The following is a 22370-nucleotide window of genomic DNA, read 5'->3' as shown; positions in this document are numbered from 1 at the left end:
ACACACACACACACACACACACACACACACACACACACACACAACTACTTCCCTATCGACTAACCTTTACAGGTCCTTGTGATCTCTCCAACGTTGTCGTCGATCGCTCCAACGTATTGACGAGTCTCTGAAAGTTGCAGTTCGCTTTCTTCTTCACCGACGATCGAGGCTTCGCCTTCGGCAATGGCGGCGGAGCCGGCACAGGAGGCATTACGCCAACAATTTGTCCATCGTGACTGTCAGGAGAAGGTGGAGGAGTAGCCGGCGGGGTAGGAGGAGGTTCTGCATAGTCAGGCTCAACAATCGGTGGTTCGTCTGTCTTCGTTGTAGAGACATTCGCATCGAGGTGAAATGAAAAACGTGGTTGTTCGGTTGTGATCACACTTACATTTTCTGATGGACTCTGAGCTTGATCATCAAGTGACTGTTGTGCTTCTTCTCTTACTTCTTTGGTTGCGATTGCGGTTTCTTTGTCTTCCAGATCCAGTTCTTCTTGCGTTTCGATGTCCATGTCGCTACCGTTATGTTCGCCAGGTGGAGGCGAATCTTGGGAGTTGTGTTCATCGCATTTTTCGTCGGTACTGTTGTCCGTTGCCATGCCACTGTCAGGGGTGTGGCTGTCGTCCACAGCATGCGGGCTGAGTGGCGAAGCGTCGCGATCACCTGATTCTGCTGCTGACGTCATAGACACGTCATATGATTGTGTGAGATCCTGGTTGTTGACATGATTCGACGGAGAAGCATTCACTTCTTGGGAAGCCTCGTTTTCCAACTGCTGCTCTCTGATTGCTTTCTATACATATGTATGCACACAATGTGTAATTCAAAGCCACTTACTACCAACACACACACACACACACACACACACACACACACACACACACACACACACACACACGGAAAAATTGACTAAACGAGGTACACAACTTGTAAATATCGAGAAGGCAAGTAAGCGTAAACATAGAAATATTGAGTGAAGATACTGATAGACTGATATTGTTGTGAGTTGATTGGAAATGATTGGGTGAGTTAGAAGAGAAGTTGAACAGTACATGCAAAACAGCCAAACAGAAGTGCAACAAGAAATTATAAGATGGCCAAACAAAGAGAGAGTAAACGACAAAAACACAAGCAGGTAAACATATCGACACATACACACACACTCTCTCGCTCACTCACACACTTAGATACACTAACACACACACACACTCGCTCACACACGCTCACTCAAACACACTGACTCACTCACACTTACGCTCGCTCACACACACACACCACATAGCAAAACAACATGCTCCTCTGACATGCTCCACTCTCCACTAATGAGAATGTAAGCTTGAGGTGTGGCCAACACCTCTAGGCGTTTATCACCAGCTAATCAACTCACCAAAAAAGATGGCAGTCAGCTGACTAATAATGAAACCAGCTGACTAGCAGACAATAATTGCACATACCACAAGTGCAACAGTGACTGCACTGACCCAAAAACTACCATACAGTATTCAGTATTGCAGTAATAACTAAAAAACTTTCACAAGAGAAAATCATTCCAGAAGTTTCAGACAACACTAGAGTGAGAAATGACAGACAGACAGACAGACAGACAGACAGACAGACAGACAACCAGACACTCCACAAACCAACCAAACAGACACTCAACCAAAAAAACCAACCAGACACTCAACGAGCCAACCAAACAGACACTCAACCAACCAACTAACAAGACACTCAACCAACCAACTAACAAGACACTCAACCAACCAACCAAACAGACACTCAACCAACCAACTAACAAGACACTCAACCAACCAACCAACCAACCAGACACTCAACACTCAACCGACCAAACCAAACAGACACTCAACCAGATCAATATTTTCCTTCACACTTTTCCATCCAACCAACAATAGAAACGAAACAATACACGAAACACAACGCGTAATTACTACAAGGCGGTCACTCGCGATGCCAACGAGGAGTCCGTCGCTCCCACAGCCAAACTCAGACGATTCCCAGACGAACACAAACACAAAACACGCGAATTCCGCGACACACAAAACTAGACCGCACTCGCACGCCCACATCACCATAACAAAAACAGAAAGCGTCGATACACGCCGAAGTGTGAACGCGCAGCGAACCCGGTCCGAGACGCACGAGAACGAGCCGAAACTCGAACGATAGAAACGAACAACGGAGGCAATCAGCGTCATAGTAGCACGTCCGGCCAATTACAACCTTAGTACTTAATTATCGAGCGGACAGGATGGTTTGAGAGACATCTCGACGAGCACAGTACGAGACACACACACACACACATACACACGGAGACACACACGCCGACGTCGTGCCAACCTGGAGCATCGAGAGCGCAATGATTTCGCCGTCTAGCGGCTTGCGCCACACCGTCTTCTGCGTGTGAGCGTTGTAGTAGTAGAACTTCGCCGTCCGCTCGTCGTACAGCTCCCACCATTGACGGTCGTGCGTCTTTCGTCTACACACACGCACACACAAACATGACAAGTCGGTGTACGGCCTGTAACGCGCGCATGGAGAGACCGAAACAGACAGAGTCGGTTTCTGTGACTCACACTGAAGTGCCGTCCGGAGCCTCCCAGACGCACTCGCCCGTCTCCAGGTTCGCGTACATGCGCTCGCCGGACGACGGCTCGATGATCTCGACCCAATCGCCGTCGGCCATCGCGATTCGGGCGAGCGAAACGGTGCCGTTGCCGCACAAGAAGAAAACGCGTCGCGGTGTTGGGATGAATCGATGAGGTGACGCGCTCTCTCTCTTTCTGACGTGACGATGAGACGCTGGGCGCGTTCGTGCGCTCGATCACTTGAAACACCCTGGGAAACAAGACGACACGACTGTCCCGGATGTTGTAGATCCAGTATGTGATGATAGACACACCCCGCGACTTGGTAATCGTGAATTTCGTCGTCGTCGTCGACTGTTCGTTACAGCAAAGTATCGTCTTAAAATTTCAATTTTTATTATCAGATTAAGACGATCGATGATACCCATATCATGTCAAAATGTGTCGAAAACAAGTTTTTACATCGTAGTTCCTAGATAATTATTAATGAAATAAGTTAATTTAGGTGTCAACTATTTTAGTATGTGGTTCAACGCACATGACGGGCTTCTGTAAGGCACTGGTTTCGACGTTCAAGCGCTAATTTTAGTTCCAGTGATTGATGATGGTCACGTGTCAACATTAACCAATAAATATGATAGTCACGTGTCAACGTTTCATAACTATATACAGGAGCATATGCTCCTGCTATAAAGCGATAAATGAGAGTCACGTGTCAGCGTCACATTAATTATTTAATTAATTTTTTATTGCCACTATAAAAGGAAACGATATCATAGTCACGTGTCAACGTACCATTAATTAAAATTACTTAAATTTTTTTATTATGCAATAAATATCAGCGACGATGATCACGTGTCAACGTTCCGTTAATTAACTGATTAAATTAATCACGTGTCAACGTCGCATTAATTATTTAAATTGATTATTACTCAATAATTAATTAATTAATTTTTTATTACTAAGTAATTAATTATTTTTAAATTCTTTATTACTCAATGATTAATTGTTTAAATTCTTTATTACTCACTAATTAATTAATTAATTTTTTATTACTCAATAATTATTAATTAATTAAATGTTTTATTACTCAATAATTGATTATTTAAATTTTTTATTACTCAATAATTAATTAATTTTTTTATTACTCAATAATTAATTATTTAAATTATTTATTACACAATAATTAATTAATTAAATTTTTTATTGCTCAATAATTAATTAATTAAAGACGCTCGACGATAGTCATGTTTCACTAAATATTTTATCCATCACTCTAAGTAAAACATTCGACGACATAGTGACGTGTCACCATTCCCTAATTATTTAAATTTCAGATTTAGGTATGTCAGGCAATACTTGAAGCGATACGCCGCTATACATCTATTCCTACTCCATACTCTAACTCATCTTTACTGATTCCGTCGTTACTACATCGCATCCGTACTGTCAGCGTGGGAACCATCCTCGGTCTTGCATGCGGGCAACGTCTTCTGCAGCAGAGGTGCCTCCTCCGCTATGCGATCGCAGTGCGCCATGCGTACCTTGGCCAACTGGAGACGCTCCTCGGCCTCGCGCTTCTTCTCTCGCACGCCGTCCTCGATCCCTCTCAATTCGTCGAGCTCTCGCATGAGGATCTCCGCCTGGTCCGTCAGCGCCTCGATCTCCTTGCATTTGCTCTCAACCTTGCGACACGCATCCTGCAGCTCCTCGTCGACAACTATGACACGAAACACAATTGAAACAAAATTTTTAAAAATTAAATATAATCGAATTTTAATATAATTTATTTAATTAAAACATGTGTTGAAATTCTAGCATAATATATTAACAAAATTTTATAAAAGAAGTTAACACTAGTGCTAAAATATTAACAATTTAAAAAAATTGTTAAAAAGTAAGTGTTGAAATTCTAGCATAATATTAACAATTTTTTTACTAAATTGAAAACGAGTGTTAAAATATTAAAAAATTAAAAATATTTACAGCGTTAAAATTCTAACATAATATGAACAAGAAAATTAAAAAATTTTAAGTGTTAAATAATAACAATTTAAAAAATTTTTAAGTGTTCAAATTTCATAATATTAACAAAAAATTTGGATACAATAGTTAAAATATTGACAATTTTTAAATATTTAAAAAGTGCCGGATTCCTATCATAATATTAACAAATTTTTAGAAAAAATTATTATTTAATTACTTAGTTATTTTATTAAATTATGTTTAAATTTTTTTTTTAAAAAGTACTAGATCAAACAAAAAAATAAAAAAAATTAAAATGAGTGTCAAAATATTAACAATTTTCAAAAATATTTAAAAGTATTGAAATCTATAGTATTAACAGAAAAAGTTTAACAATTAAAAATATGTTTAAAAGTAAGTATTGAAATTCTATAGTATTAACAGAAAAGTTTGAAAAAATTTAGAACAAGAGAGTTAAATATTTCAAAAAAAATTTAAATTATCTTAAGTGTTGAATTCATATTAACAAGAAATTGTTTAAAAATTTTTTAAACTGACTGATAAATATTAATAATTTTTAAAACATATATATTTCAAAAAATGTGTTTAAATGCTATATTAACAAAAAATTGGGATACAACGAGGGTTCACGAATTGACTAATTTTTAAAAAATATTTAAAAGTACTGGATTATTAACAAAAAATTGAAAAATTTTAAAACTGGTGCAAAAATATTGACAATTTTTAAAAACATAAAATTAAGTATTGAAAATCTAGAGTATTAACAAAAAATTGAAAAAATTGAAAGTGCAGAATTGTAGCATAATATTAACAACAAATTGTTTGAAAAATTTTGAAACAAGTGTTAATATATATACTATTTTTTAATATATATTTTTAAATATTTACATAAATTTTATTACTCTCAATGTCCTTTGTAATTGTGGTGAGGCTTGTCTCCGTTTCTGCCTTCGTTTTCTTTGCTAATTCCGGCAGCTGATCCATTAGGCCGGTGGCCATCAGAGACTCCACAAGCGAGTCGTCAGTCGACACTGTAAACCAAAAGACGAATAAAACCACACGCAACGCGCGCCACTCGCGAGAGATGTGCATGCACTTACGCGACTGAGCGACAGACGAAGATCGGAAAGCGGCGTCGGAGACCTAGAGACACAGTTTCATGTTTGTTGTGATACCGTTAGGTAAACGGATGTCGTACTGAACCAACAAATCATTGGAGGTTGCCAACGGGCATACAGTTGTACCCCCAAGAGACATTTTAGGGCCAAAACTATTAATGTTATCAAACACTACTTTTAAATAATTGACATTAATAAAATGTAATTTTAAATTTTCATAATGCAAGACATCCGATATATCGATACCACTAATCAGCTAGAAACCGGATATGCGATCTCAGTGCATGACCCAAGGCCAGCGGAGTACAGCACTCCAGATGTTGGGTAAACCAGGTCTTGCGTGGACAAGCCCCGCCCATAGTAAATAGCTAATTTATTTAATCACTTGATCCAATATGTTTAGCCCACACTGAACGTAAAAATAGCTAATTTATTTAATAAATTCAATCAATATTTTCGGTCCACAGTAAATAGCTAATCTATTTAATCACTTGAACCAATATTTATAGTCCACGGGAAACGTAAAAAATAGCTAATTTATTTAATCACTTGTACCAATATTTCTGGCCCAGAGTACATGTAAAAATAGCTAATCTATTTAATCACTTGAACCAATATTTCTAGACCACAGTAAATGTAAACATTGGCTAATATATTTAATCACTTGAACCACTATTTCCGGGCCACAGTAAATGTAAAAAATAGTTAATTTATTTAATCACTTGAACCACTATTTCCAGCCCACAGTAAAAGTAAAAAATAGTTAATTTATTTAATCAGTTGAACCACTATTTCCGGGCCACAGTAAATGTAAAAATAACTAATTTATTTAATCACGTGAACCAATATTTCCAAATGTTCTAAAGTCCTACTTTCAAATGTTGGTAGGCCATGGTCTACGTGGCCCACCCTGCCCCGCCGGCCCTGCATGCAGTCCTCTTATCAGCAACTGACATTGAGAGCATTAGTATTTGTTGACCTACACAATGCATGATCTTTGTCTTTGACCTACGTCATTAATTAAGTCAAAACGACGCTTTGTCTTTATACAGAGTGTACAGCAAGGCAGTAAAGCAGCAGTGCTAGCTTTGCAACTTCACTGCATATACTGTACATTATACACATATCTATTTGCAAAAGTGTGCATGACAAAGTACAGTCCTGACAGTACAGCAAGGATCGACATCAGAGGTTTAGCCGAATAAAAATTTTTGTAAACCGTATTTAGACCAACTCTTAGTCGATTGACTTGACTCAAAGTTTATCACGTATTTTGTCAAATTTCATCTGCAAACAGAATTCGATTCGTCAAGTGGTATCTCAACAAAATGTGAAGTTTTTGAAATCTTGTCAGACTGACAACCTAGTGTGACACCATTCCTTATGTTTGGGGTCATAATTCAGGGGCGCAGCTCGACGTGTTGCAAGTTGCCGTGCAACGTCCCAAAGAGGGGGATGAGTATAACATCAAGAAAGAATCGTGTAAGATCAAAATGACAAAGAACGGTACTCGAGCAAGAAAGGAGTCATGTACAGCTAAATGATAAAGAGATTATAGTACAAAAAACATTAATAAACACTTTCATCAGTTTGAGCTATTAAATAAATGAAGTTCTCGTATTATTAATATTAACTGAAACTCCCTGTAGAAAATCCTTCCCACGCCCTTGAATTCGGCCCATCACCGTAAAAACGGCAAAACACCCTGCAGGACCGGATACAAAGGGGGGGTTCAGGGGCTTGTAACCCCCTCTTTTCCAATAGGCGTGGTTCAATAATTTCATCTAATTTTACTAGAAAAAAGAAAATTAGTAATGCTATAAATAACTGCTACCAGGTGAACCCCCTCTTTCCAAAATTCCTGGATCTGGCCCTGCCGTGAGTCTTACCTCCGATTTCCTCGTCAGTCGTCCCAGAATGGCGTCCAAATTGTGACGCGCTTGGTGAAAGTAGGGCGAATTAAGGGGCGTGTGCGCCGCTTTCAGACTGTACGTCTGACCTCCGTCCGGCGCTGGGTTGCAGTAGATCTCCGTTCCAGACGCGAGACTGCCGGATTCGTCCTCCTGCTTTGGCTCGTACGACACCTCCATCATTCCCTCTTCAGACGACGGGAACATGTAGGCCGAATAGGAGGCGTTCTCGTTGGCTTCCTCTTCTTGCTGCTTCTCCCCGAATGAGGACGCTGTCTCAAAGGTCTCTGCCGACGCCTTGCGCGAGCTCTTCCTCTTGCGTCTGGTGGACGAGGTCTTGACCGTTTGGTCGACTCGAGAAGGTTTGGGCTTCGTAGGTTGCAGTTTCGACCTCTTGCTTGTTGCCAACGGCAACGGTTCTGCCTTTCTCTTAACGCCTGTGGCTGAGACGGTCGGTTGAGTAGACGAGTTGGCATGTCTGGTTGTTCTTGATGCGATGTTTCTAGGAATGGGTACTGATTTTGTCTTCCTCTTGCTAACAGGTTCCGCAGTGGGCGTTTCACAGAAGCTCTCGATGAGATCAGGAATATCGAGAGGTGAAGATGAATCGGGCACTTTGGATAGTCGACTAGACTTCGACGCTGCCTGTTGTCGAAGTGTTTTCCTTCTGTAAATGGGAGTGCTCTGAGCCAGTGCAGTCTTCTTCTTGCTAGCGCCTGTCTTTTCATTGGATGCTGGAGTTTGCTTGGAGGGAGATATCGAGTGGCTTGGTTGGCGCCTTCTCGCTGCTGTCTTGGTGTCCTTTCTTCTCTGACTTCCTGCCGTCTTGTTGGAAGCAGCAACAAGAGCATCCGAGTCCTCTTTATCGGGTGGTGGAGTGTCTGTGGTGGGCGACTGTTGAGTAGTCGGGGTGGGTGACTGCTGAGCAGCGTTGACAGCAGAAGCAAGAGCAGCTGCAGATCGAACGGAACCGGTCAACGAGTGAGTCGTCAGTAAAAGGCTGGCATTCCTCTCTGCACCGCTGTGGGTGGCAAGATCGGCTGGCATCATACCTGCATTGTTAAGAATATTGGGATCTGCACCTAAAATAAATACACTCAAAATTAATCACATTATATCACGTGACAAATCCAACTATCACGTGACACATCAAACCATCACGTGACACAAACATAATTTAAATGATCAGTACATACCTGCTTCCAGAAATGCTTTGATACTTCGATAGGCTACTGCATCGTGTTTGCACAAAATGTGAAGGACAGTGTTGCCGTCCTGATTCTGTAGATCGGTCACGAGGGATGCAGTTCCAAATTCATTGACCGCTTGAACGAGCATCATAATAAGACAATGTTCGTAGTGGTCGGCGTGTACACCCAAAGCCAACTGCTCGGCTGCTCGATGCATCGGTGACGCCATCTCATTATCTTGAATAATCAATGACTCACGAAGCAATCCCACCAGTCGTTCGAAGATGTATTTAGCCGGGGCGACCTTACGACGAGCCGCAACTAAGTGCAACGTGGCGGCATGAAGAGCCGTCCCACCTGTATCCTCGGCCTGATCAAGACAACTGAAACCCCTCTCCAACAAAAACTTAACCGCCTTGAATCTCCCCAATACGGCAGCCCAATGAAGCAAGGGAAATTTGTAGATGTCGTTCGTGCTTGCGAGCAGGTGCTTCGATGTCCACCCCTGCTCGGTGTACTTGGTAATGCAACGCTGTAGAGCTCGCATGTCGACCGATCCAAACTCGGCTCTTACGAGAACCTCGACAAGTTCGTGGTGACCTTTCTTGAGGCGTAGGTGACGCCACATCGTCGGTAGAGGTCCGTTCCTTTTCGACTTGGCATTCATCAGCTGCTTAGACTTGCTAACATTCACCTCAGATGGTGTAATTTCCGATGTACTCGAGCCATTGTCGCCAGCATTTCCGTTCAATGTGCAACTCACAGTCGTTTCGATCTCATACTCTGAGTCGTTGACGCCAGCATTAGCACAAGAAGTCGAATCAGTACCATCCTGATCGATCAGTTTGTCCTCGCGCCCTCTCTCGCCATCCTCATGATTTGACTCCGAGTTAATCCCCGGATGCTGATCCAAATGTGCCGAGTCAATCCCCGGATAATGATCCGAATGTGATGACGCGTCCGACCTTCCGTCCTCGTCTCGCGTTCTCGTCTGTTCGACGTCCGACCCTCTAGTTTCCCCCCTATCCTTCCATTCGTCGACGACCATGTCGTTCCCGTTCGTCTTCCCGCTCTCCTCACCAAACACGTCGCCCGATTCGCGACACGACGCGACGACTGACAGCAGCTGCAGCGCTGCCGGACCCTCACCGTTCGACCACTCGTTCATCTAAAACAAACACGTCGACTCATCGCACAATAGAAGAAAAAAACGGACGCGCGCGGTCACCGCACCCCCGCACGTGAACGTCAGTCCGCACGGTCTGGTGAAGAAAACGCCATCTTTACGGCTTCTCAGACTTCACTCGCTATGCGGATCGAAACGAATGCTGGCATTTTTACTGGGAGATCACCGATCGGGCGTCTAGATGGCTGGTGACCGCGTCGAGACCGCAAAATCCGGGCGACCAAACTGGCAAGATGGCGTTGCGTTGGACGGCGTGCGCGTCGAGCGAGCTGCGCGGTCAAACTCGGACGCGGGCGCGAATTCGTGCTTCGCCGTGCGTTTAGAGTGCGAACGGCGTGGGTAAACTCGTCGAGAGCGTCGCGGACCGCGAGAAATCGAGGCGTACGGGCGAGCAACGCGGCAGACGAAAACGTCGCGAAAACGACGAAAACCGACCTTGTATCGTGTTGAGAGAGAGTGTGAGACGTTGATGCGGACGTGGATTGGACGGACGAGGTTGATAAACGGGTAAGTATCGAGAAATCGCGACGAATCGATGTGTAGAGACCGTCGGGTGGTGGGGCGCCGTGCAGTTTGTCTGGCTAAAGCACGCAGCACACGTCCCGGACAACGGTGCGTGGTCTCGTGCTCGAATCGACCAATGAGATCGCACATCAACAAGATGGTCACCTTCTGGGCGTGCCAACACACTGAGACTGAGCGTACTCGGGTACCGCATTCGCGAGCAACATTTTGTTGTTCGAAATCCGAAAGCACGTTCTTCCGTTCGAATATTTTTGGAACATCTGTGCTATGCGTATCGAAATGCCGCGCCTCTGCGCGGTCACACCTCTAGTCTCTCCCTTTCCGTCGCAATTACCGTGCAGAGCGGATACTCGTTTGCTAGTTACTCCATTTTTTCGCTCCTGGAAAGCTGCGAGGCGATCGAGCACTCGCAAGCGACCCGACCTAGTAGGTGTACCGCAAAAGACGTTTGCATGTGCGTACCGCTGGGAGAAAATCGAATTGTCTTACACATGCGTATTCGCCGCATCCGTTTGACTGGAGTTTGATGACGGCACGAGTGCGCACGGCCGTGGTAGTTAACGTTGTGGTGCACGAATAGCAGAGCGACCGGCGCATCGGAACGAGAAGTAATCTGCAAGCATGTGGAAGTGACGTCAACGTGAAGCGGTATGGTTGCATGTGTGTAAGCGTTTTGGTCGAGCGAACGTCGAGCGGAGACTGGCGCGTGATTCTGAGTCGCCCGACGTGTGACAATCCTGCGATGTGTGACCGGCAAAGGCAGCCCCTCCGCGCAGCCGGCATGCGCAGACCCGCTTTCGACTCTGCTCCAGTCGTTCGAGTGATGCAATGAGCTACAGGATGCAGGAGAGAAATGGTCGTCGTAGAAAAGTCAAGGTGATTCTACTGGGAGAGCCGGGCGTCGGAAAAACATCCATCTTCCGTAGACTGAACTCTGACGACTTCGTGAATCGTCCCAGTCTGACTGGCATTATGGACTGTCTCGACTGGGATTTTAGGGACGGAGAGAAGGGCATCACTCTGCTGGTCACCGATACGGGCGGTTCAGACAAGAAGTGCAGCATTACGCCTGCCTACTATCGCCACGCTAGAGCGGTGATTCTCGTTTACGCCGTGGATAGAGAGGAGACGTTTCATCGACTGCAAACCGAATGGCTGCCCTACGTGCGTTATCGTTTTGATGAGAATGAATTTCCCATGTTGTTCCTCGTTGGAAATAAAACTGACTTGAGAAACAACGTTCGTGTACTGCGCTTTTACCGGTAGGGGAAATGATAGGCTTCTCTGCTCACGTGATCTTTCTCTTGTTGTAGGTGGAGGCGGATGACGTTACACGTTTCTGCTCAAATGTTAGAATCCCGGCCGACTTTCAGTTCCTGATGTCGTGCAAGACAGGAAAGGGAATCCAAGAAGCTTTCAGGAGTATTGCGACGACGCTACTGGAGGCACAGTTGTCTACCAAAGATACAACGGACTCAGAGGCACAGCATGTTGATCTCGCAGACTTTGATCATGAAGAGCCAAGTACGTCTCCGTGCTCTGATTGCTGAGCCGTGCTCGCGAGTAGAATGTTTTGTAAACCATGCAGCGCAGTCATCATTCTAACTGCAGACTAGAAGTTGATTCGAATCTTTTCATTAAAAAAATTTACTGTATTTTTCTAGATGTTGTTTTACAGGATTGATCTAATTAATTAATTGATAACTATTTCAAACAACACCTGAAATGTGTTATGTGGCTGCCAAGTAGTTATCACTAGAGTAAGTGTCTAGAAAGTGATACAAGACTTTAGACTGAAGTGCTATAGAAACCATACATCATTACTTTCAATTGTTCTTTAATTAAATAAATTGCATGATTAGCGAGGAATCTGTATCTGAATCTGAAACAAATGTATATATAGTTACTAATCCCATCCTCAATTAATGAGTCATGCCCACTCACTGTCCTGTATCATGGGCTCCAACATTCCCACACTGAAACATCAATATGTCAGCGAATTCTAATTAATCAAAGTATACTATCCAAAACAAGTAGTGCAAAGTTTTCTCTTGCTGTATCAGAGTACGAAGTCTAATTACCCATGCAGTAGCACTAGCAGTAATCAACACTCTCTGTTTAAGTATGGTTCACTCTGTACTGTTAATATTTAACCTAACAGTTTTGTATGGTTAGGAAAGTTTGTCTGACCCAAATAATTTAGTTACCTCCTATCTATACAACAGCAATTAATCACTTGATAATATTAATAAAACGTCAATAACTGCTTACTTACAAATATACACCACCAATACAAACAAACACTATGCCAGTGGTTCTTAACCTGGGTTCGATCGAACCCCAGGGGTTCGGTGAGTCAGTCTCAGGGGTTCGGCGAAGGTCAAGACACACACCCGACTCATATGATTCGTGATGACACGCCCCGCTTTGCAGTAAATATTCATTATTATGTTTTTGTTTTTGTGTGAAAATCATGTTTTAATGGTTTTGTTCTTTGAACACTGATGTTGATGCACGGTTCATTTTGTGCACCAGTAAAATATATACCTATGACTATGTTTTGAATTTTATTTTTCCAATTAAGAAGGGTTCGGTGAATGCGCATATGAAACTGGTGGGGGTCAGTACCTCCAACAAGGTTAAGAACCACTGCACTATACCATATCTTCGTATCATTGCACTTAGACTACTGAGTGCAACAACTTTATCTATTTTCCTTACATCCTCTAGTGTATAATCTTGTAGCCTTTTTCGATGTTTGGTAGTTGAAACTTTCATCTAGTATACGGCCAACCTACTCACGTGTCGACCAGGAAAGAAGAGAAAGCTTGTCTGCATGCATGATACACGAGACCAACGAACAAGCGACGAGTTTCTATCAAACACACCGAATACACTGGTAATTACGATTAGATCTAATCTATAGTAGCTAATCTCTGAGTACCGGAGTATGTGTACCGTGCTAATTAGCGCATTTGCTAGTCACGCCTTGTTTGCATAACAGTGGGGCACTCGGTCACAGACACATAAAGCGCGTTAATTAAGTCACTAGCTAGAAACAGGAGCATGCTCCTGCTCCTGCTAGGAAGCAGTCGGCTCTCCCTAGCTTGTTGTTTTGTAATTACACAACAACTGAGCTACACGATCTAGCACCTAACGCCGCTATATTACAGCTACTGTGTGTCTAGATACGTACAATTGCAAGCTCTTCCGGGTTCTCTTCAAAACATTCCTAAACTTTCCTACTATTCTCATGGCTCTTGAATTTCAGAATATCAGAAGACGTAAGGCATTAGATGCTAGTATACTTGGTCACATGCAAAATTCACGTGACTGGATCGAAAGCTCACACATTGACATTAGTATGTACATGTGGCTATCTCTGAACCAATCAACATTGAAATTTCCTATTACATTTAGCAAACAGTGACTTTTCGCTATACCACCGACTATGGTGGCACAACTGCAACTAAAATTATTATAATTATTATAGTTTTATAATATATATATATATATATATATATATATATATATATATATATATATATTTCTATATTTTTATTTTTTATTTTTTTTTATTTTTCTATCTTTTATTTTCTATTTTTTATATTTTTTAAAAAAATTTTAAACTATAATATTATATATAAAAATATAATTATAATATAATATATGAAATATATAATTACAATATAATGTAATTTTCTGTAAGTATATATATTATAAAGTGTCATTCATTAATATTAATACTAAAGTATGACGTCATAAATACAAGGCAAATTGTTCCAGACCTTTTTACCACCAAAGTGCAATTGAGACTAGCAAATTTCAAGGAAGCTACGATAACAGTTCAATCAACTGTAGTGTCCACACTCTATCATGATCAGTGAGCTGGTGCCTCCTAGGCCACTACCACTTTCACATCACTACCATGGAAATGACAGTCCTGGCAGTATAGAATAAAGCAAGCCACAAACTGCCCTCTAACTTTTTGTGTTCTAAATGTCAACAATTTCTTACCATCCGGTGGCAGTGTGGACCTCTATAGCTACACAGCAGTCGATTCTACAATCTCTGTATTTAGAGAATTCAAAGAAAAGGTTACATGTCTTTGTTTAGCAGACATGGCTTGTCGTTTCTAAAAATTCTGACTACAACGGTTTGCCAGATTCGGTCACAACCATTCTCAAGTATTCAAGCATAATCAGTCTCTCATGTTGCCTACTTTCTTGTCAACTTGAAATCAATAAGTTCTATTGATGATGTTTCATGTCAATCCCGTCACAAAACGGCATCAATCGAATTAATAAGACATACAGTTTATATGTTATAAATCACACCACGTGTTAATTATGCATGCTCAACACTGTGATGTCACAACACGATCGCAGTAAGCATACATGTACTGACACATAAGCAGCAAGACAGTCTCTGGACCAACACGCATACAAACAGATGCACACACATCAAACAGACCAAACACAAAATAGCAGACAAACGTGTGTGAATGTCTTCTCTATCGCCTCACAATAAAACACTGGCACACCAATGTCACTACATGTTGTTATGTACATCAAAACGTCCCGTCGACAACACAGTCTGTGCACAAAACAGCACAATTCATTATTGAGTCGATCGACGGCACGGCACATCCCATATTAACCCCACACTCAAAAAGAAAAAATAATCACAAACGTAACGAAGCTATAGACGACGAGATTACAAAACTGCAACACAGTTGTATGTCATACGAGCCACCATGTCATGTGTACACCTAAAACTGGTGGTGCTGATGAGAGCCACTGGGAGAATACAGCGAATCAGAAAACTGAGGTCTCACAGCTGGAGACTGAGGTGTGTAGTATTGAAACGGAACTTCGTATCTTGTGTTTGGCATCATAAATGGATTTGTAGGAATTAGTGGTTGGCGTCCGGTACCGATGGCTCCTGGGTGACCGACGGCTTGAGGAGGATGAGCAATGGTCGTAGATACTGCTCGTTGTGCGTGTAGCATCATGTGAGGCTGCATGTTGGTGGTAGGAGTTGGTCTGTAGGGAGCGACAGCGGGTAGTGTCACCTGTTGTGGCATGCTCCACACACCGCTTGGGACCTGTGATGGGTGTCCAGTTTGCTGACCAATACTTGTTCCGAGTTTAGGTACCTAATGTACACACATTCATGTAGAAGTTGTAATGTGACAAACTATGACCAACATAAAGTGGCAGACAGACAGACAAACAGACAACCAAACAGACAGACAAACAGACAGACAGACAGACAGACAGATTATTCTATTGTTACAGATCCTCTACTTGTACACATCCTAAACTTCTATAATGAACCAGTCCTTCAAAGCAAAATACTTTAAAACATTAGTGGACTTGGATCTGTACATTAAAGTCAAAAGCTTGTCCATGTCATTCTTTGTTTCTGAAACTCTTGACAACTTTTTGAGGATTACTTTTGCAGACAAACTGACAGACAGATAGACAGACAAACAGACAGACAATTCGTTCCTTTGGTACTAGAGCACTTTGGTACTAGAGCACTTTGGCTAATGGGGAACAAAGTTGCCAACTATTTGAACCGTCTGGCTCAGTCATCAAGAGATGAAAATGGTAAGAAGAAAAAATCACCTGAATTCAAGTCCTTCTGGAGAGCAACCATTTCCGTTCAGCTCCAGGAAAGCCTTGCACAAACAATGCTGGACAAATTATTTAGCATTCTTAGACTAAAGACTGCAGACAGTTGAATTCCTTGTTTTGCAAAGTTTTGAAACGTTCAATGTTTTAGGGCCCAAGGGACTGTTGTTTTGTCTTATGTCTGGACTTCGAGATTTTAATGTACCTGTAGTGTATTTGCTGCTATTGTATGTAGTTGATATATACGGAAGAAATGACCTTTAACAGACAGACAGACAGACAGACAGACAGACAGACAGACAGACAGACAGACAGAAAGACAGAAGAGACACTCAGAACATCATTAGAGTTTTAGTAGCACTCAATCTGTATGTCTCAGTAAACGGACAGTTAGCTTAGCAGTTTTTACCTAGTGTTCTTGTAAAATAAGACAGACAGACAAACAAAAAGACAGACAGACAGACAGACAGACAGACAGACAGACACACACACACAAACAAGCAGAGATAAAACAAACAGCCAGACGGACAGCCAGACAGACACATGGTGAAATAAACACACACACACACACACACACACACACACACACACACACACACACACACACACACACACACGCATGCAAGCATGCACACACGCACACTTGTGCTCAGCAGTAGAAGACAGTTTCAAGTACGACATGCAACCAGGCATAAGAGGTAGTTAAGGAATATTCCTAAAAATCAGGATAAATTCTAGACCTGACGCCTACAGCAACATATGCAAACAGAATGATGCCCGATGTCTCAACCCCACATTCAAAGTTCTTACAATACATTGTTGCATGCCATTACTGTTAATGCATCGCACCAGTGATCACCACAGAAAGAATGCAGACAATAAATAAGCAGACACAGAGTACACACACCCACATACACTTTTCTCATCAACTTGAGTAAGTACCCATCACACTATTCTATACGATTACCTGAAAGCTGGCTGCTGATGGCTTGACAACCGAATGCTGCTGCATTAAGAGAGGAACCGCTGTCGAAACTGCCATACTTCCTTGCACCGCGCTATACACAGGCTGCTGAGGTGGCGGCAAAGTAGCTGGCGCAAGCGTAACCGATGGCTACAGTATGAACATGAAATAGTGCAAGATATCAAACAAATAATAATTAATTAATTACATAAATATTCAATCAGGATGTCTGCGTACAGTACGATAAGTATAGGTTAACTTATCACCCGCATTCCAGAGCAATGCCTTCAACATTAACTGATCAATGAACCTACCATTTCTTGCGTCGACAGCGGAGCCGATTGATGCTGGTCCTGCTCTTCGTCTCTCGTCTTCAGTTGAATGAGATAGTCTTTGTACAGATTGTATTGTTTCTGGATGGCCGCCTTCTGTTGCATCAGTAACTTGAGTTGTTGTTGTAAAAGTTCTTCTTCCTTTGAAGACTGGAACGGCCAAATCGATCGAATCCGCTGTAGCTCGGCACGCAACTGACGCTCGTGCTCGTTGAGACAATCAAGCTGCATCTGAAGTAACCATATGACGGCTTGACCTACAAATAGTCACTTTAGTACATGACTGCATAACCAAGTAAATGATAACAACTTTTGCCCACACGCGTTCTAACTGGGCATTTGTCTGTCTGTGTGTCTGTCAAGTTGGCCAAAAAATCTGTCGATAAATCAAGTATATTTCAAAGTCACTTTAATTTTGTAAATTTCATAACACCCAACCAATTCTCAAATTTAATCGTTTCCTAATTTCCTAGAAATCAGCTCACTGTTCATTGTCATAATGAGAATGTTTTACACGCCTTTTACAACCAGTCCCACCGGATTACGTCTGTTGAGCCTCAATCTCTTCGTTGGTCTTCTCACATGTTACACCAGATTCATGATTGGCTTCGTTCCAGTTTGGCCGAAACGGAAATGTTGGAGCCTTGAACCCTTTAGTCCAGGGCAAGTCGTGTTGCAACCTTCTTCCAACAATTTGAGCTTTACACAAACGTATGTGAAGACTACATAAGATTGCGATTTGCGGATGTGGCCATCAACGAATATCGTTCTCTGCAATCGTTACCTACGAGTAAGGATTGATTTACACTAACCTTGGTGTCTAGACTAAATGTGAAAAAGCAGGAAAAGCGTTACATTCCAGTAGTTGTTTTATGGTCACAGGCTTCGCCTGCCAGAGACATTTCTGCTTCCGTTCAGTATGTTCTCGTTAATTTATCTAAGGCACCAATCTGCAGATCGCAATCTTACATAGTCCTCATATGGCGTGTAAAGCTGGAATTTTTGGAAGAAAGTTGCAATGCAACATGCAAATTATGTGTGGACCCTGGACTATTTTAATGATGCCCGCTCATGATTCATCATGCAAGTGCAGTCACACCCACGCAAACTTGAAAATATGCCACGATTTCAAGTTGTGTCATAATGAAGCAGAACATGAGACCATCTTAGGGTGAACCACTTTCTATGACGTACAGCCTTTATTCCCAGTACAAAAGAAAGTCGAATCGCGTTCTTGTCCACCACGGCAGTTTCACTCTTCGTACTTGACATTTCGGGAAGCTAACGACAAGTGTGTTAGGTTCTTTATACACACATTTACCATTTACAATCTTGAAATAGCTGCTGTTGAAAGACAAAGCGCTTTCTCAATTGTTTTCTAGTTCTACGTGACCCGGAAATGAGTGGAGCACAAAGCATCACGTGATGGCATGTGAAACTCGCAGTGTGAAATAAGCCATTGAGAGGTGCCGGATGCCGCCAGCAACGCAGACCGTGCATCTATCTTTACACGGTAGCTACAAGAGCTGGCTGGAATTGAGGACTAGCCTATACCCATAGTGACAGACAATGCACCGCTAGTAGTGTTTCTTCTACAAAAATTCAACAACTGCAAGTCAGATGTATGTGTTGGTACACTGATACGTTTGTCTACAACTTCATACATGGTAGATGTCTGTCCGGATGCCATCGCGCTAGTGCGCTCTCTGTGCTCCATCCATTTTTGGGTCATGCGCAACAAGCAAAAGATCGAGAAATCGCTTAGTCGTTCAACAAAAAGCTATCTCAAACTGGTAAATGAATAAATGTGTGCATAAAGGCACGATTTTAAGTTTGCGCAGATGTGTCTGCGTGTGTGCAGTGAATCGTGAGCAGGCACCTTTAAGCTGCAAATTATTGCTCTCCAGCCATGCTGTCAATGATATGATTTGTAAGAGTACAATACATAAGAGCGACACATGTTTAAGAGCTGTGCTCTCATAACTCCATCCTTCTTATAATGAGTAGCTAACCAATTAAGGAGGCTGCATTCGGCATACCATTCTAGCATGTACATCAAAATTAAATCGCTCCTGAAAATAATTTCTTAATTTTCAAATAAAATTTTGCTTGCAAAATTTAGTTGATATAGAGTAATATATTTTTGATCATACGCTCTTTCTTTGTTTCCTAACTAACTGACTTGTTTGATCTGCTGCCTGTCAAACTATCAAACCAATACCGTCACTCAACTAGATAATTATCCAACTATTCATCCAAAGCATCCACCACCTGTTTCACAAACTCAACACGTCCTACCTTGTGTTTGTACACCAGACGACGCAACTGCATCTTGTTCATGGCCTTGTGGCGTGCTGGTAGTTACCGACGGTCCAACTGGTTCAGAAGGAGTGCTTACGACAGTCTGCATTGAATTAGATGCTGGCACAGTCACTTCCGTACGTGACACTGCAGGAGACACCTGCGACGATATTGTCTGGTGGTTATAAGCACCATCGCCTGACGTCAACTGCCCCCGATCTCTGCAAAACGACATGCTGGTATTAAATTGCACAGAAACATTCAATAGAATCCGAATAGAGACTTCTCTATGGGAAGACACTCACGTGCATTGCCACATAAAGCTCATTCACAACTGAAAATGTAACGTAGCGTAACATGCCATTTAGACAGCATTCATATTAAGCTCCTAGCAAACGTTTGGTGTCCCATACATGACGTACGCATTCGTCACATTTAAGCAGAGGAACCTCATCTCTTACTGCTTCTTCTTATTTTTTGGAGACAAAGGAGAAAAGCACACGGAACGAAAATGTGGATTAGAGAGAGTTTCCAGCGCAAGCAGGCTCTAGGAGAATACTACGCCCTATTCAATAAAATGAGAATGACCGACCACGTCGTACAAACACGAATACTCACGTCCAATGTCAATAAATCGCTCGTTGGTATCCATCTTACGACAGTAAAATGCGCATGCTCAGGAGAGACACCCATGCACTGCTCCATGAATAGATAATGGCTTACGTCAACCGGGAAAGTTTAATCCATCACAACATCTTATGTTACATTACAAAATCAATACGGTACGTTACGACAACAAAATTTGCCAGTGTGAATGATCTTGTACAACGTAAAGTCGCCTTACGTTACGTTACATGCTCAGTGTGAATCTGCCTTTACAGTTGAAGTGTGCGATTAGATTGGTATATGTCACTAAATAGTCAGACAAATGCATCAATACATTACCTTTTCAACTCTGTTGCTAGCTCCTGGACTTTGCGTATAAGGAGTTCTGGAGATATTAACAGATCAAACACTTCCTCAATAGCCAGACCAATCAGTTTGCCTGTCAAACACAATACATTTACAATACAATAGCAAACAGAAAAACAACCAAATACGAGTAATACACACACACACACACACACACACACACACACACACACACACACACACACACACACACACACACACACACACACACACACTGTGACAACCCAACAGAAAACAACAACAACAACCTAACATACCAATCAACTAATTAAATAATAGCACATCCAATACATAACTCTCTCAAGCTAACACAACACCTCTCCTTACCCGTGATAGGATGAGCATAAGTCTCATTATATTTCCTCACCAGAGGATACAACCTGTCCGCTAGAACCTTACGACGAGCCTTCTCCGGAGCTTTTCTCAATATGTCCAAAGCCTTGGGTCTGCTACCCCTACATTTGATAAAATAATAATAGCAAGATAACCAACCTTCAAAAACACATCTGCTATTTCATACAAAGAAGTGCCTCCCCCTTCTTTGTCCAGACTCATATGTGCAGCACTTGCCTGAAGCAAAACTATTTTGAGCATATACGTCGTGTGTGTGTGTGTGTGTGTGTGTGTGTGTGTGTGTGTGTGTGTGTGTGTGTGTGTGTGTGTGTGTGTGACAGATATGATTAATCAGACGTCCATCTGTAGCACCTGTACCTGCTTCTGTTGTGTAGAAGTAAGAGGTACACTCTGCGCCAAGTGTCTACACACATACGATAACCATACAGTAACCTCAACTGTGCCAACAATGCATGTAAAATTGCGATCAAGATATAACAACACAATTCAACCAGCTAGCAAAACAAGTAGATAAACAAGAAGACAATTAACATGTAGACCAAATGAAAAATACAAAATTAACAAATAAATAACAAAATAAAATGTTGCTATGCGAAAGTTCTGAAATAATGAATAATAGTGGAGCGGCTTTAGCAAGAGCAACGTACAAAGTTTCGGATTTCAATAGGAAATATGGCTGATGAAGTAAAAGTCGATACGAAAATGCAAGTTATGAAGGAAATTCGTGCTCAATGGCTCCTTGGGTTTTCCACTTATATTGCTGGAAACCAGACGTTGTAATAAATGGTTTCAAAGAGGCTGATATACTAGCAGATCTCAATAGACACTGAGATCTTGTATTGTTGTTTTGATTAGCTTGAGATTAGTAGATTTCGTTCGGAAGCCTATACAATTGGCAAAAATTGCAAAATTGCAAATCTGTTTGAAATGTCAGGTTTGAGCAGATTCGTGAAAATTTATGCTTGCGAGAAAACAACGGCTATAATATTAGCAAATTAATTATTGCAAGGGGTGGTTCACGATTTCGTCATTCTCAAGAGCATACAAACGTAAGCTAGGAGGGTAGGGTAGGGTCTTGCGTACACTTTTAAATGATGATTTAATAGGATATTGATTGATTTATCTTCTCATTTTAATACCAAGCGATGCTTCATGTGATGCCCTTCAAATACTTGGAGACCTGCGTTGTGCAGGACCCTCATTAGACAGCTAGACTACTTTGAGTTGAGATCTTTCGATGCGGTCTGGAATCGCAAAGTTTGCCCATGCGCATCCTAAATCCAGGTATTT

At 42.0% G+C, this 22370-nt stretch overlaps 4 protein-coding genes across 7 annotated transcripts in view; 1 reads left to right on the top strand and 3 right to left on the bottom strand.

Annotated features, from left to right (window-relative positions):
• LOC134181111 (rho GTPase-activating protein 39-like) overlaps nucleotides 1-2865 on the bottom strand; it is an 8582-nt gene extending 5717 nt beyond the window's left edge. The window contains exons 1-4 of one of the 3 annotated variants that reach the window (XM_062648317.1): nucleotides 2592-2865; nucleotides 2356-2494; nucleotides 389-793; nucleotides 65-319 (exon numbers count right to left, since the gene is read on the bottom strand). In XM_062648317.1, the coding sequence (XP_062504301.1) occupies nucleotides 65-319; nucleotides 389-793; nucleotides 2356-2494; nucleotides 2592-2701 (909 nt within the window). In that variant the 5' untranslated portion in view covers nucleotides 2702-2865. Of the gene's footprint in view, nucleotides 1-64; nucleotides 794-1255; nucleotides 1304-2355; nucleotides 2495-2591 lie in introns of those variants that run through there. The other 2 variants (XM_062648316.1, XM_062648318.1) reach the window with 2 other exon arrangements.
• A 989-nt stretch (nucleotides 2866-3854) lies between these two features.
• On the bottom strand, nucleotides 3855-10548 carry LOC134181250 (uncharacterized). Its single transcript, XM_062648492.1, has 6 exons — nucleotides 10429-10548; nucleotides 8814-9975; nucleotides 7597-8699; nucleotides 5690-5732; nucleotides 5492-5620; nucleotides 3855-4323 (listed from the first exon to the last, which is right to left on the bottom strand). The coding sequence occupies exons 2-6, from the start codon at nucleotides 9973-9975 to the stop codon at nucleotides 4034-4036; spliced, it is 2727 nt and encodes a 908-aa protein (XP_062504476.1). The 5' UTR covers nucleotides 10429-10548; the 3' UTR covers nucleotides 3855-4033.
• Nucleotides 10549-11175: 627 nt separating this feature from the next.
• Nucleotides 11176-12358, top strand: LOC134181252 (uncharacterized). 2 transcript variants are annotated; one of them, XM_062648493.1, is made up of 2 exons: nucleotides 11176-11763; nucleotides 11832-12358. In XM_062648493.1, the coding sequence occupies exons 1-2, from the start codon at nucleotides 11347-11349 to the stop codon at nucleotides 12066-12068; spliced, it is 654 nt and encodes a 217-aa protein (XP_062504477.1). In that variant the 5' UTR covers nucleotides 11176-11346; the 3' UTR covers nucleotides 12069-12358. The 2 variants fall into 2 exon arrangements, with proteins under 2 accessions (XP_062504477.1, XP_062504478.1); XM_062648494.1 differs by having other exon boundaries at nucleotides 11187-11757; nucleotides 11832-12355.
• A 2146-nt stretch (nucleotides 12359-14504) lies between these two features.
• LOC134181102 (probable helicase with zinc finger domain) overlaps nucleotides 14505-22370 on the bottom strand; it is a 39187-nt gene continuing 31321 nt past the window's right edge. Inside the window, exons 19-26 of the mRNA XM_062648306.1 lie at nucleotides 21438-21483; nucleotides 21247-21296; nucleotides 21054-21181; nucleotides 20700-20799; nucleotides 19752-19975; nucleotides 17436-17710; nucleotides 17125-17271; nucleotides 14505-15676 (exon numbers count right to left, since the gene is read on the bottom strand). Of these exons, the coding sequence (XP_062504290.1) occupies nucleotides 15290-15676; nucleotides 17125-17271; nucleotides 17436-17710; nucleotides 19752-19975; nucleotides 20700-20799; nucleotides 21054-21181; nucleotides 21247-21296; nucleotides 21438-21483 (1357 nt within the window). The 3' untranslated portion in view covers nucleotides 14505-15289. The remainder of the gene's footprint in view (nucleotides 15677-17124; nucleotides 17272-17435; nucleotides 17711-19751; nucleotides 19976-20699; nucleotides 20800-21053; nucleotides 21182-21246; nucleotides 21297-21437; nucleotides 21484-22370) is intronic.

This window comes from Corticium candelabrum, chromosome 6 (assembly GCF_963422355.1).
Source record: "Corticium candelabrum chromosome 6, ooCorCand1.1, whole genome shotgun sequence".
Classification (NCBI taxonomy): Eukaryota; Metazoa; Porifera; class Homoscleromorpha; order Homosclerophorida; family Plakinidae; genus Corticium; species Corticium candelabrum.
Note: the sequence above shows the minus strand (reverse complement) of the source record. Positions and strands in the feature narration are given on the sequence as shown.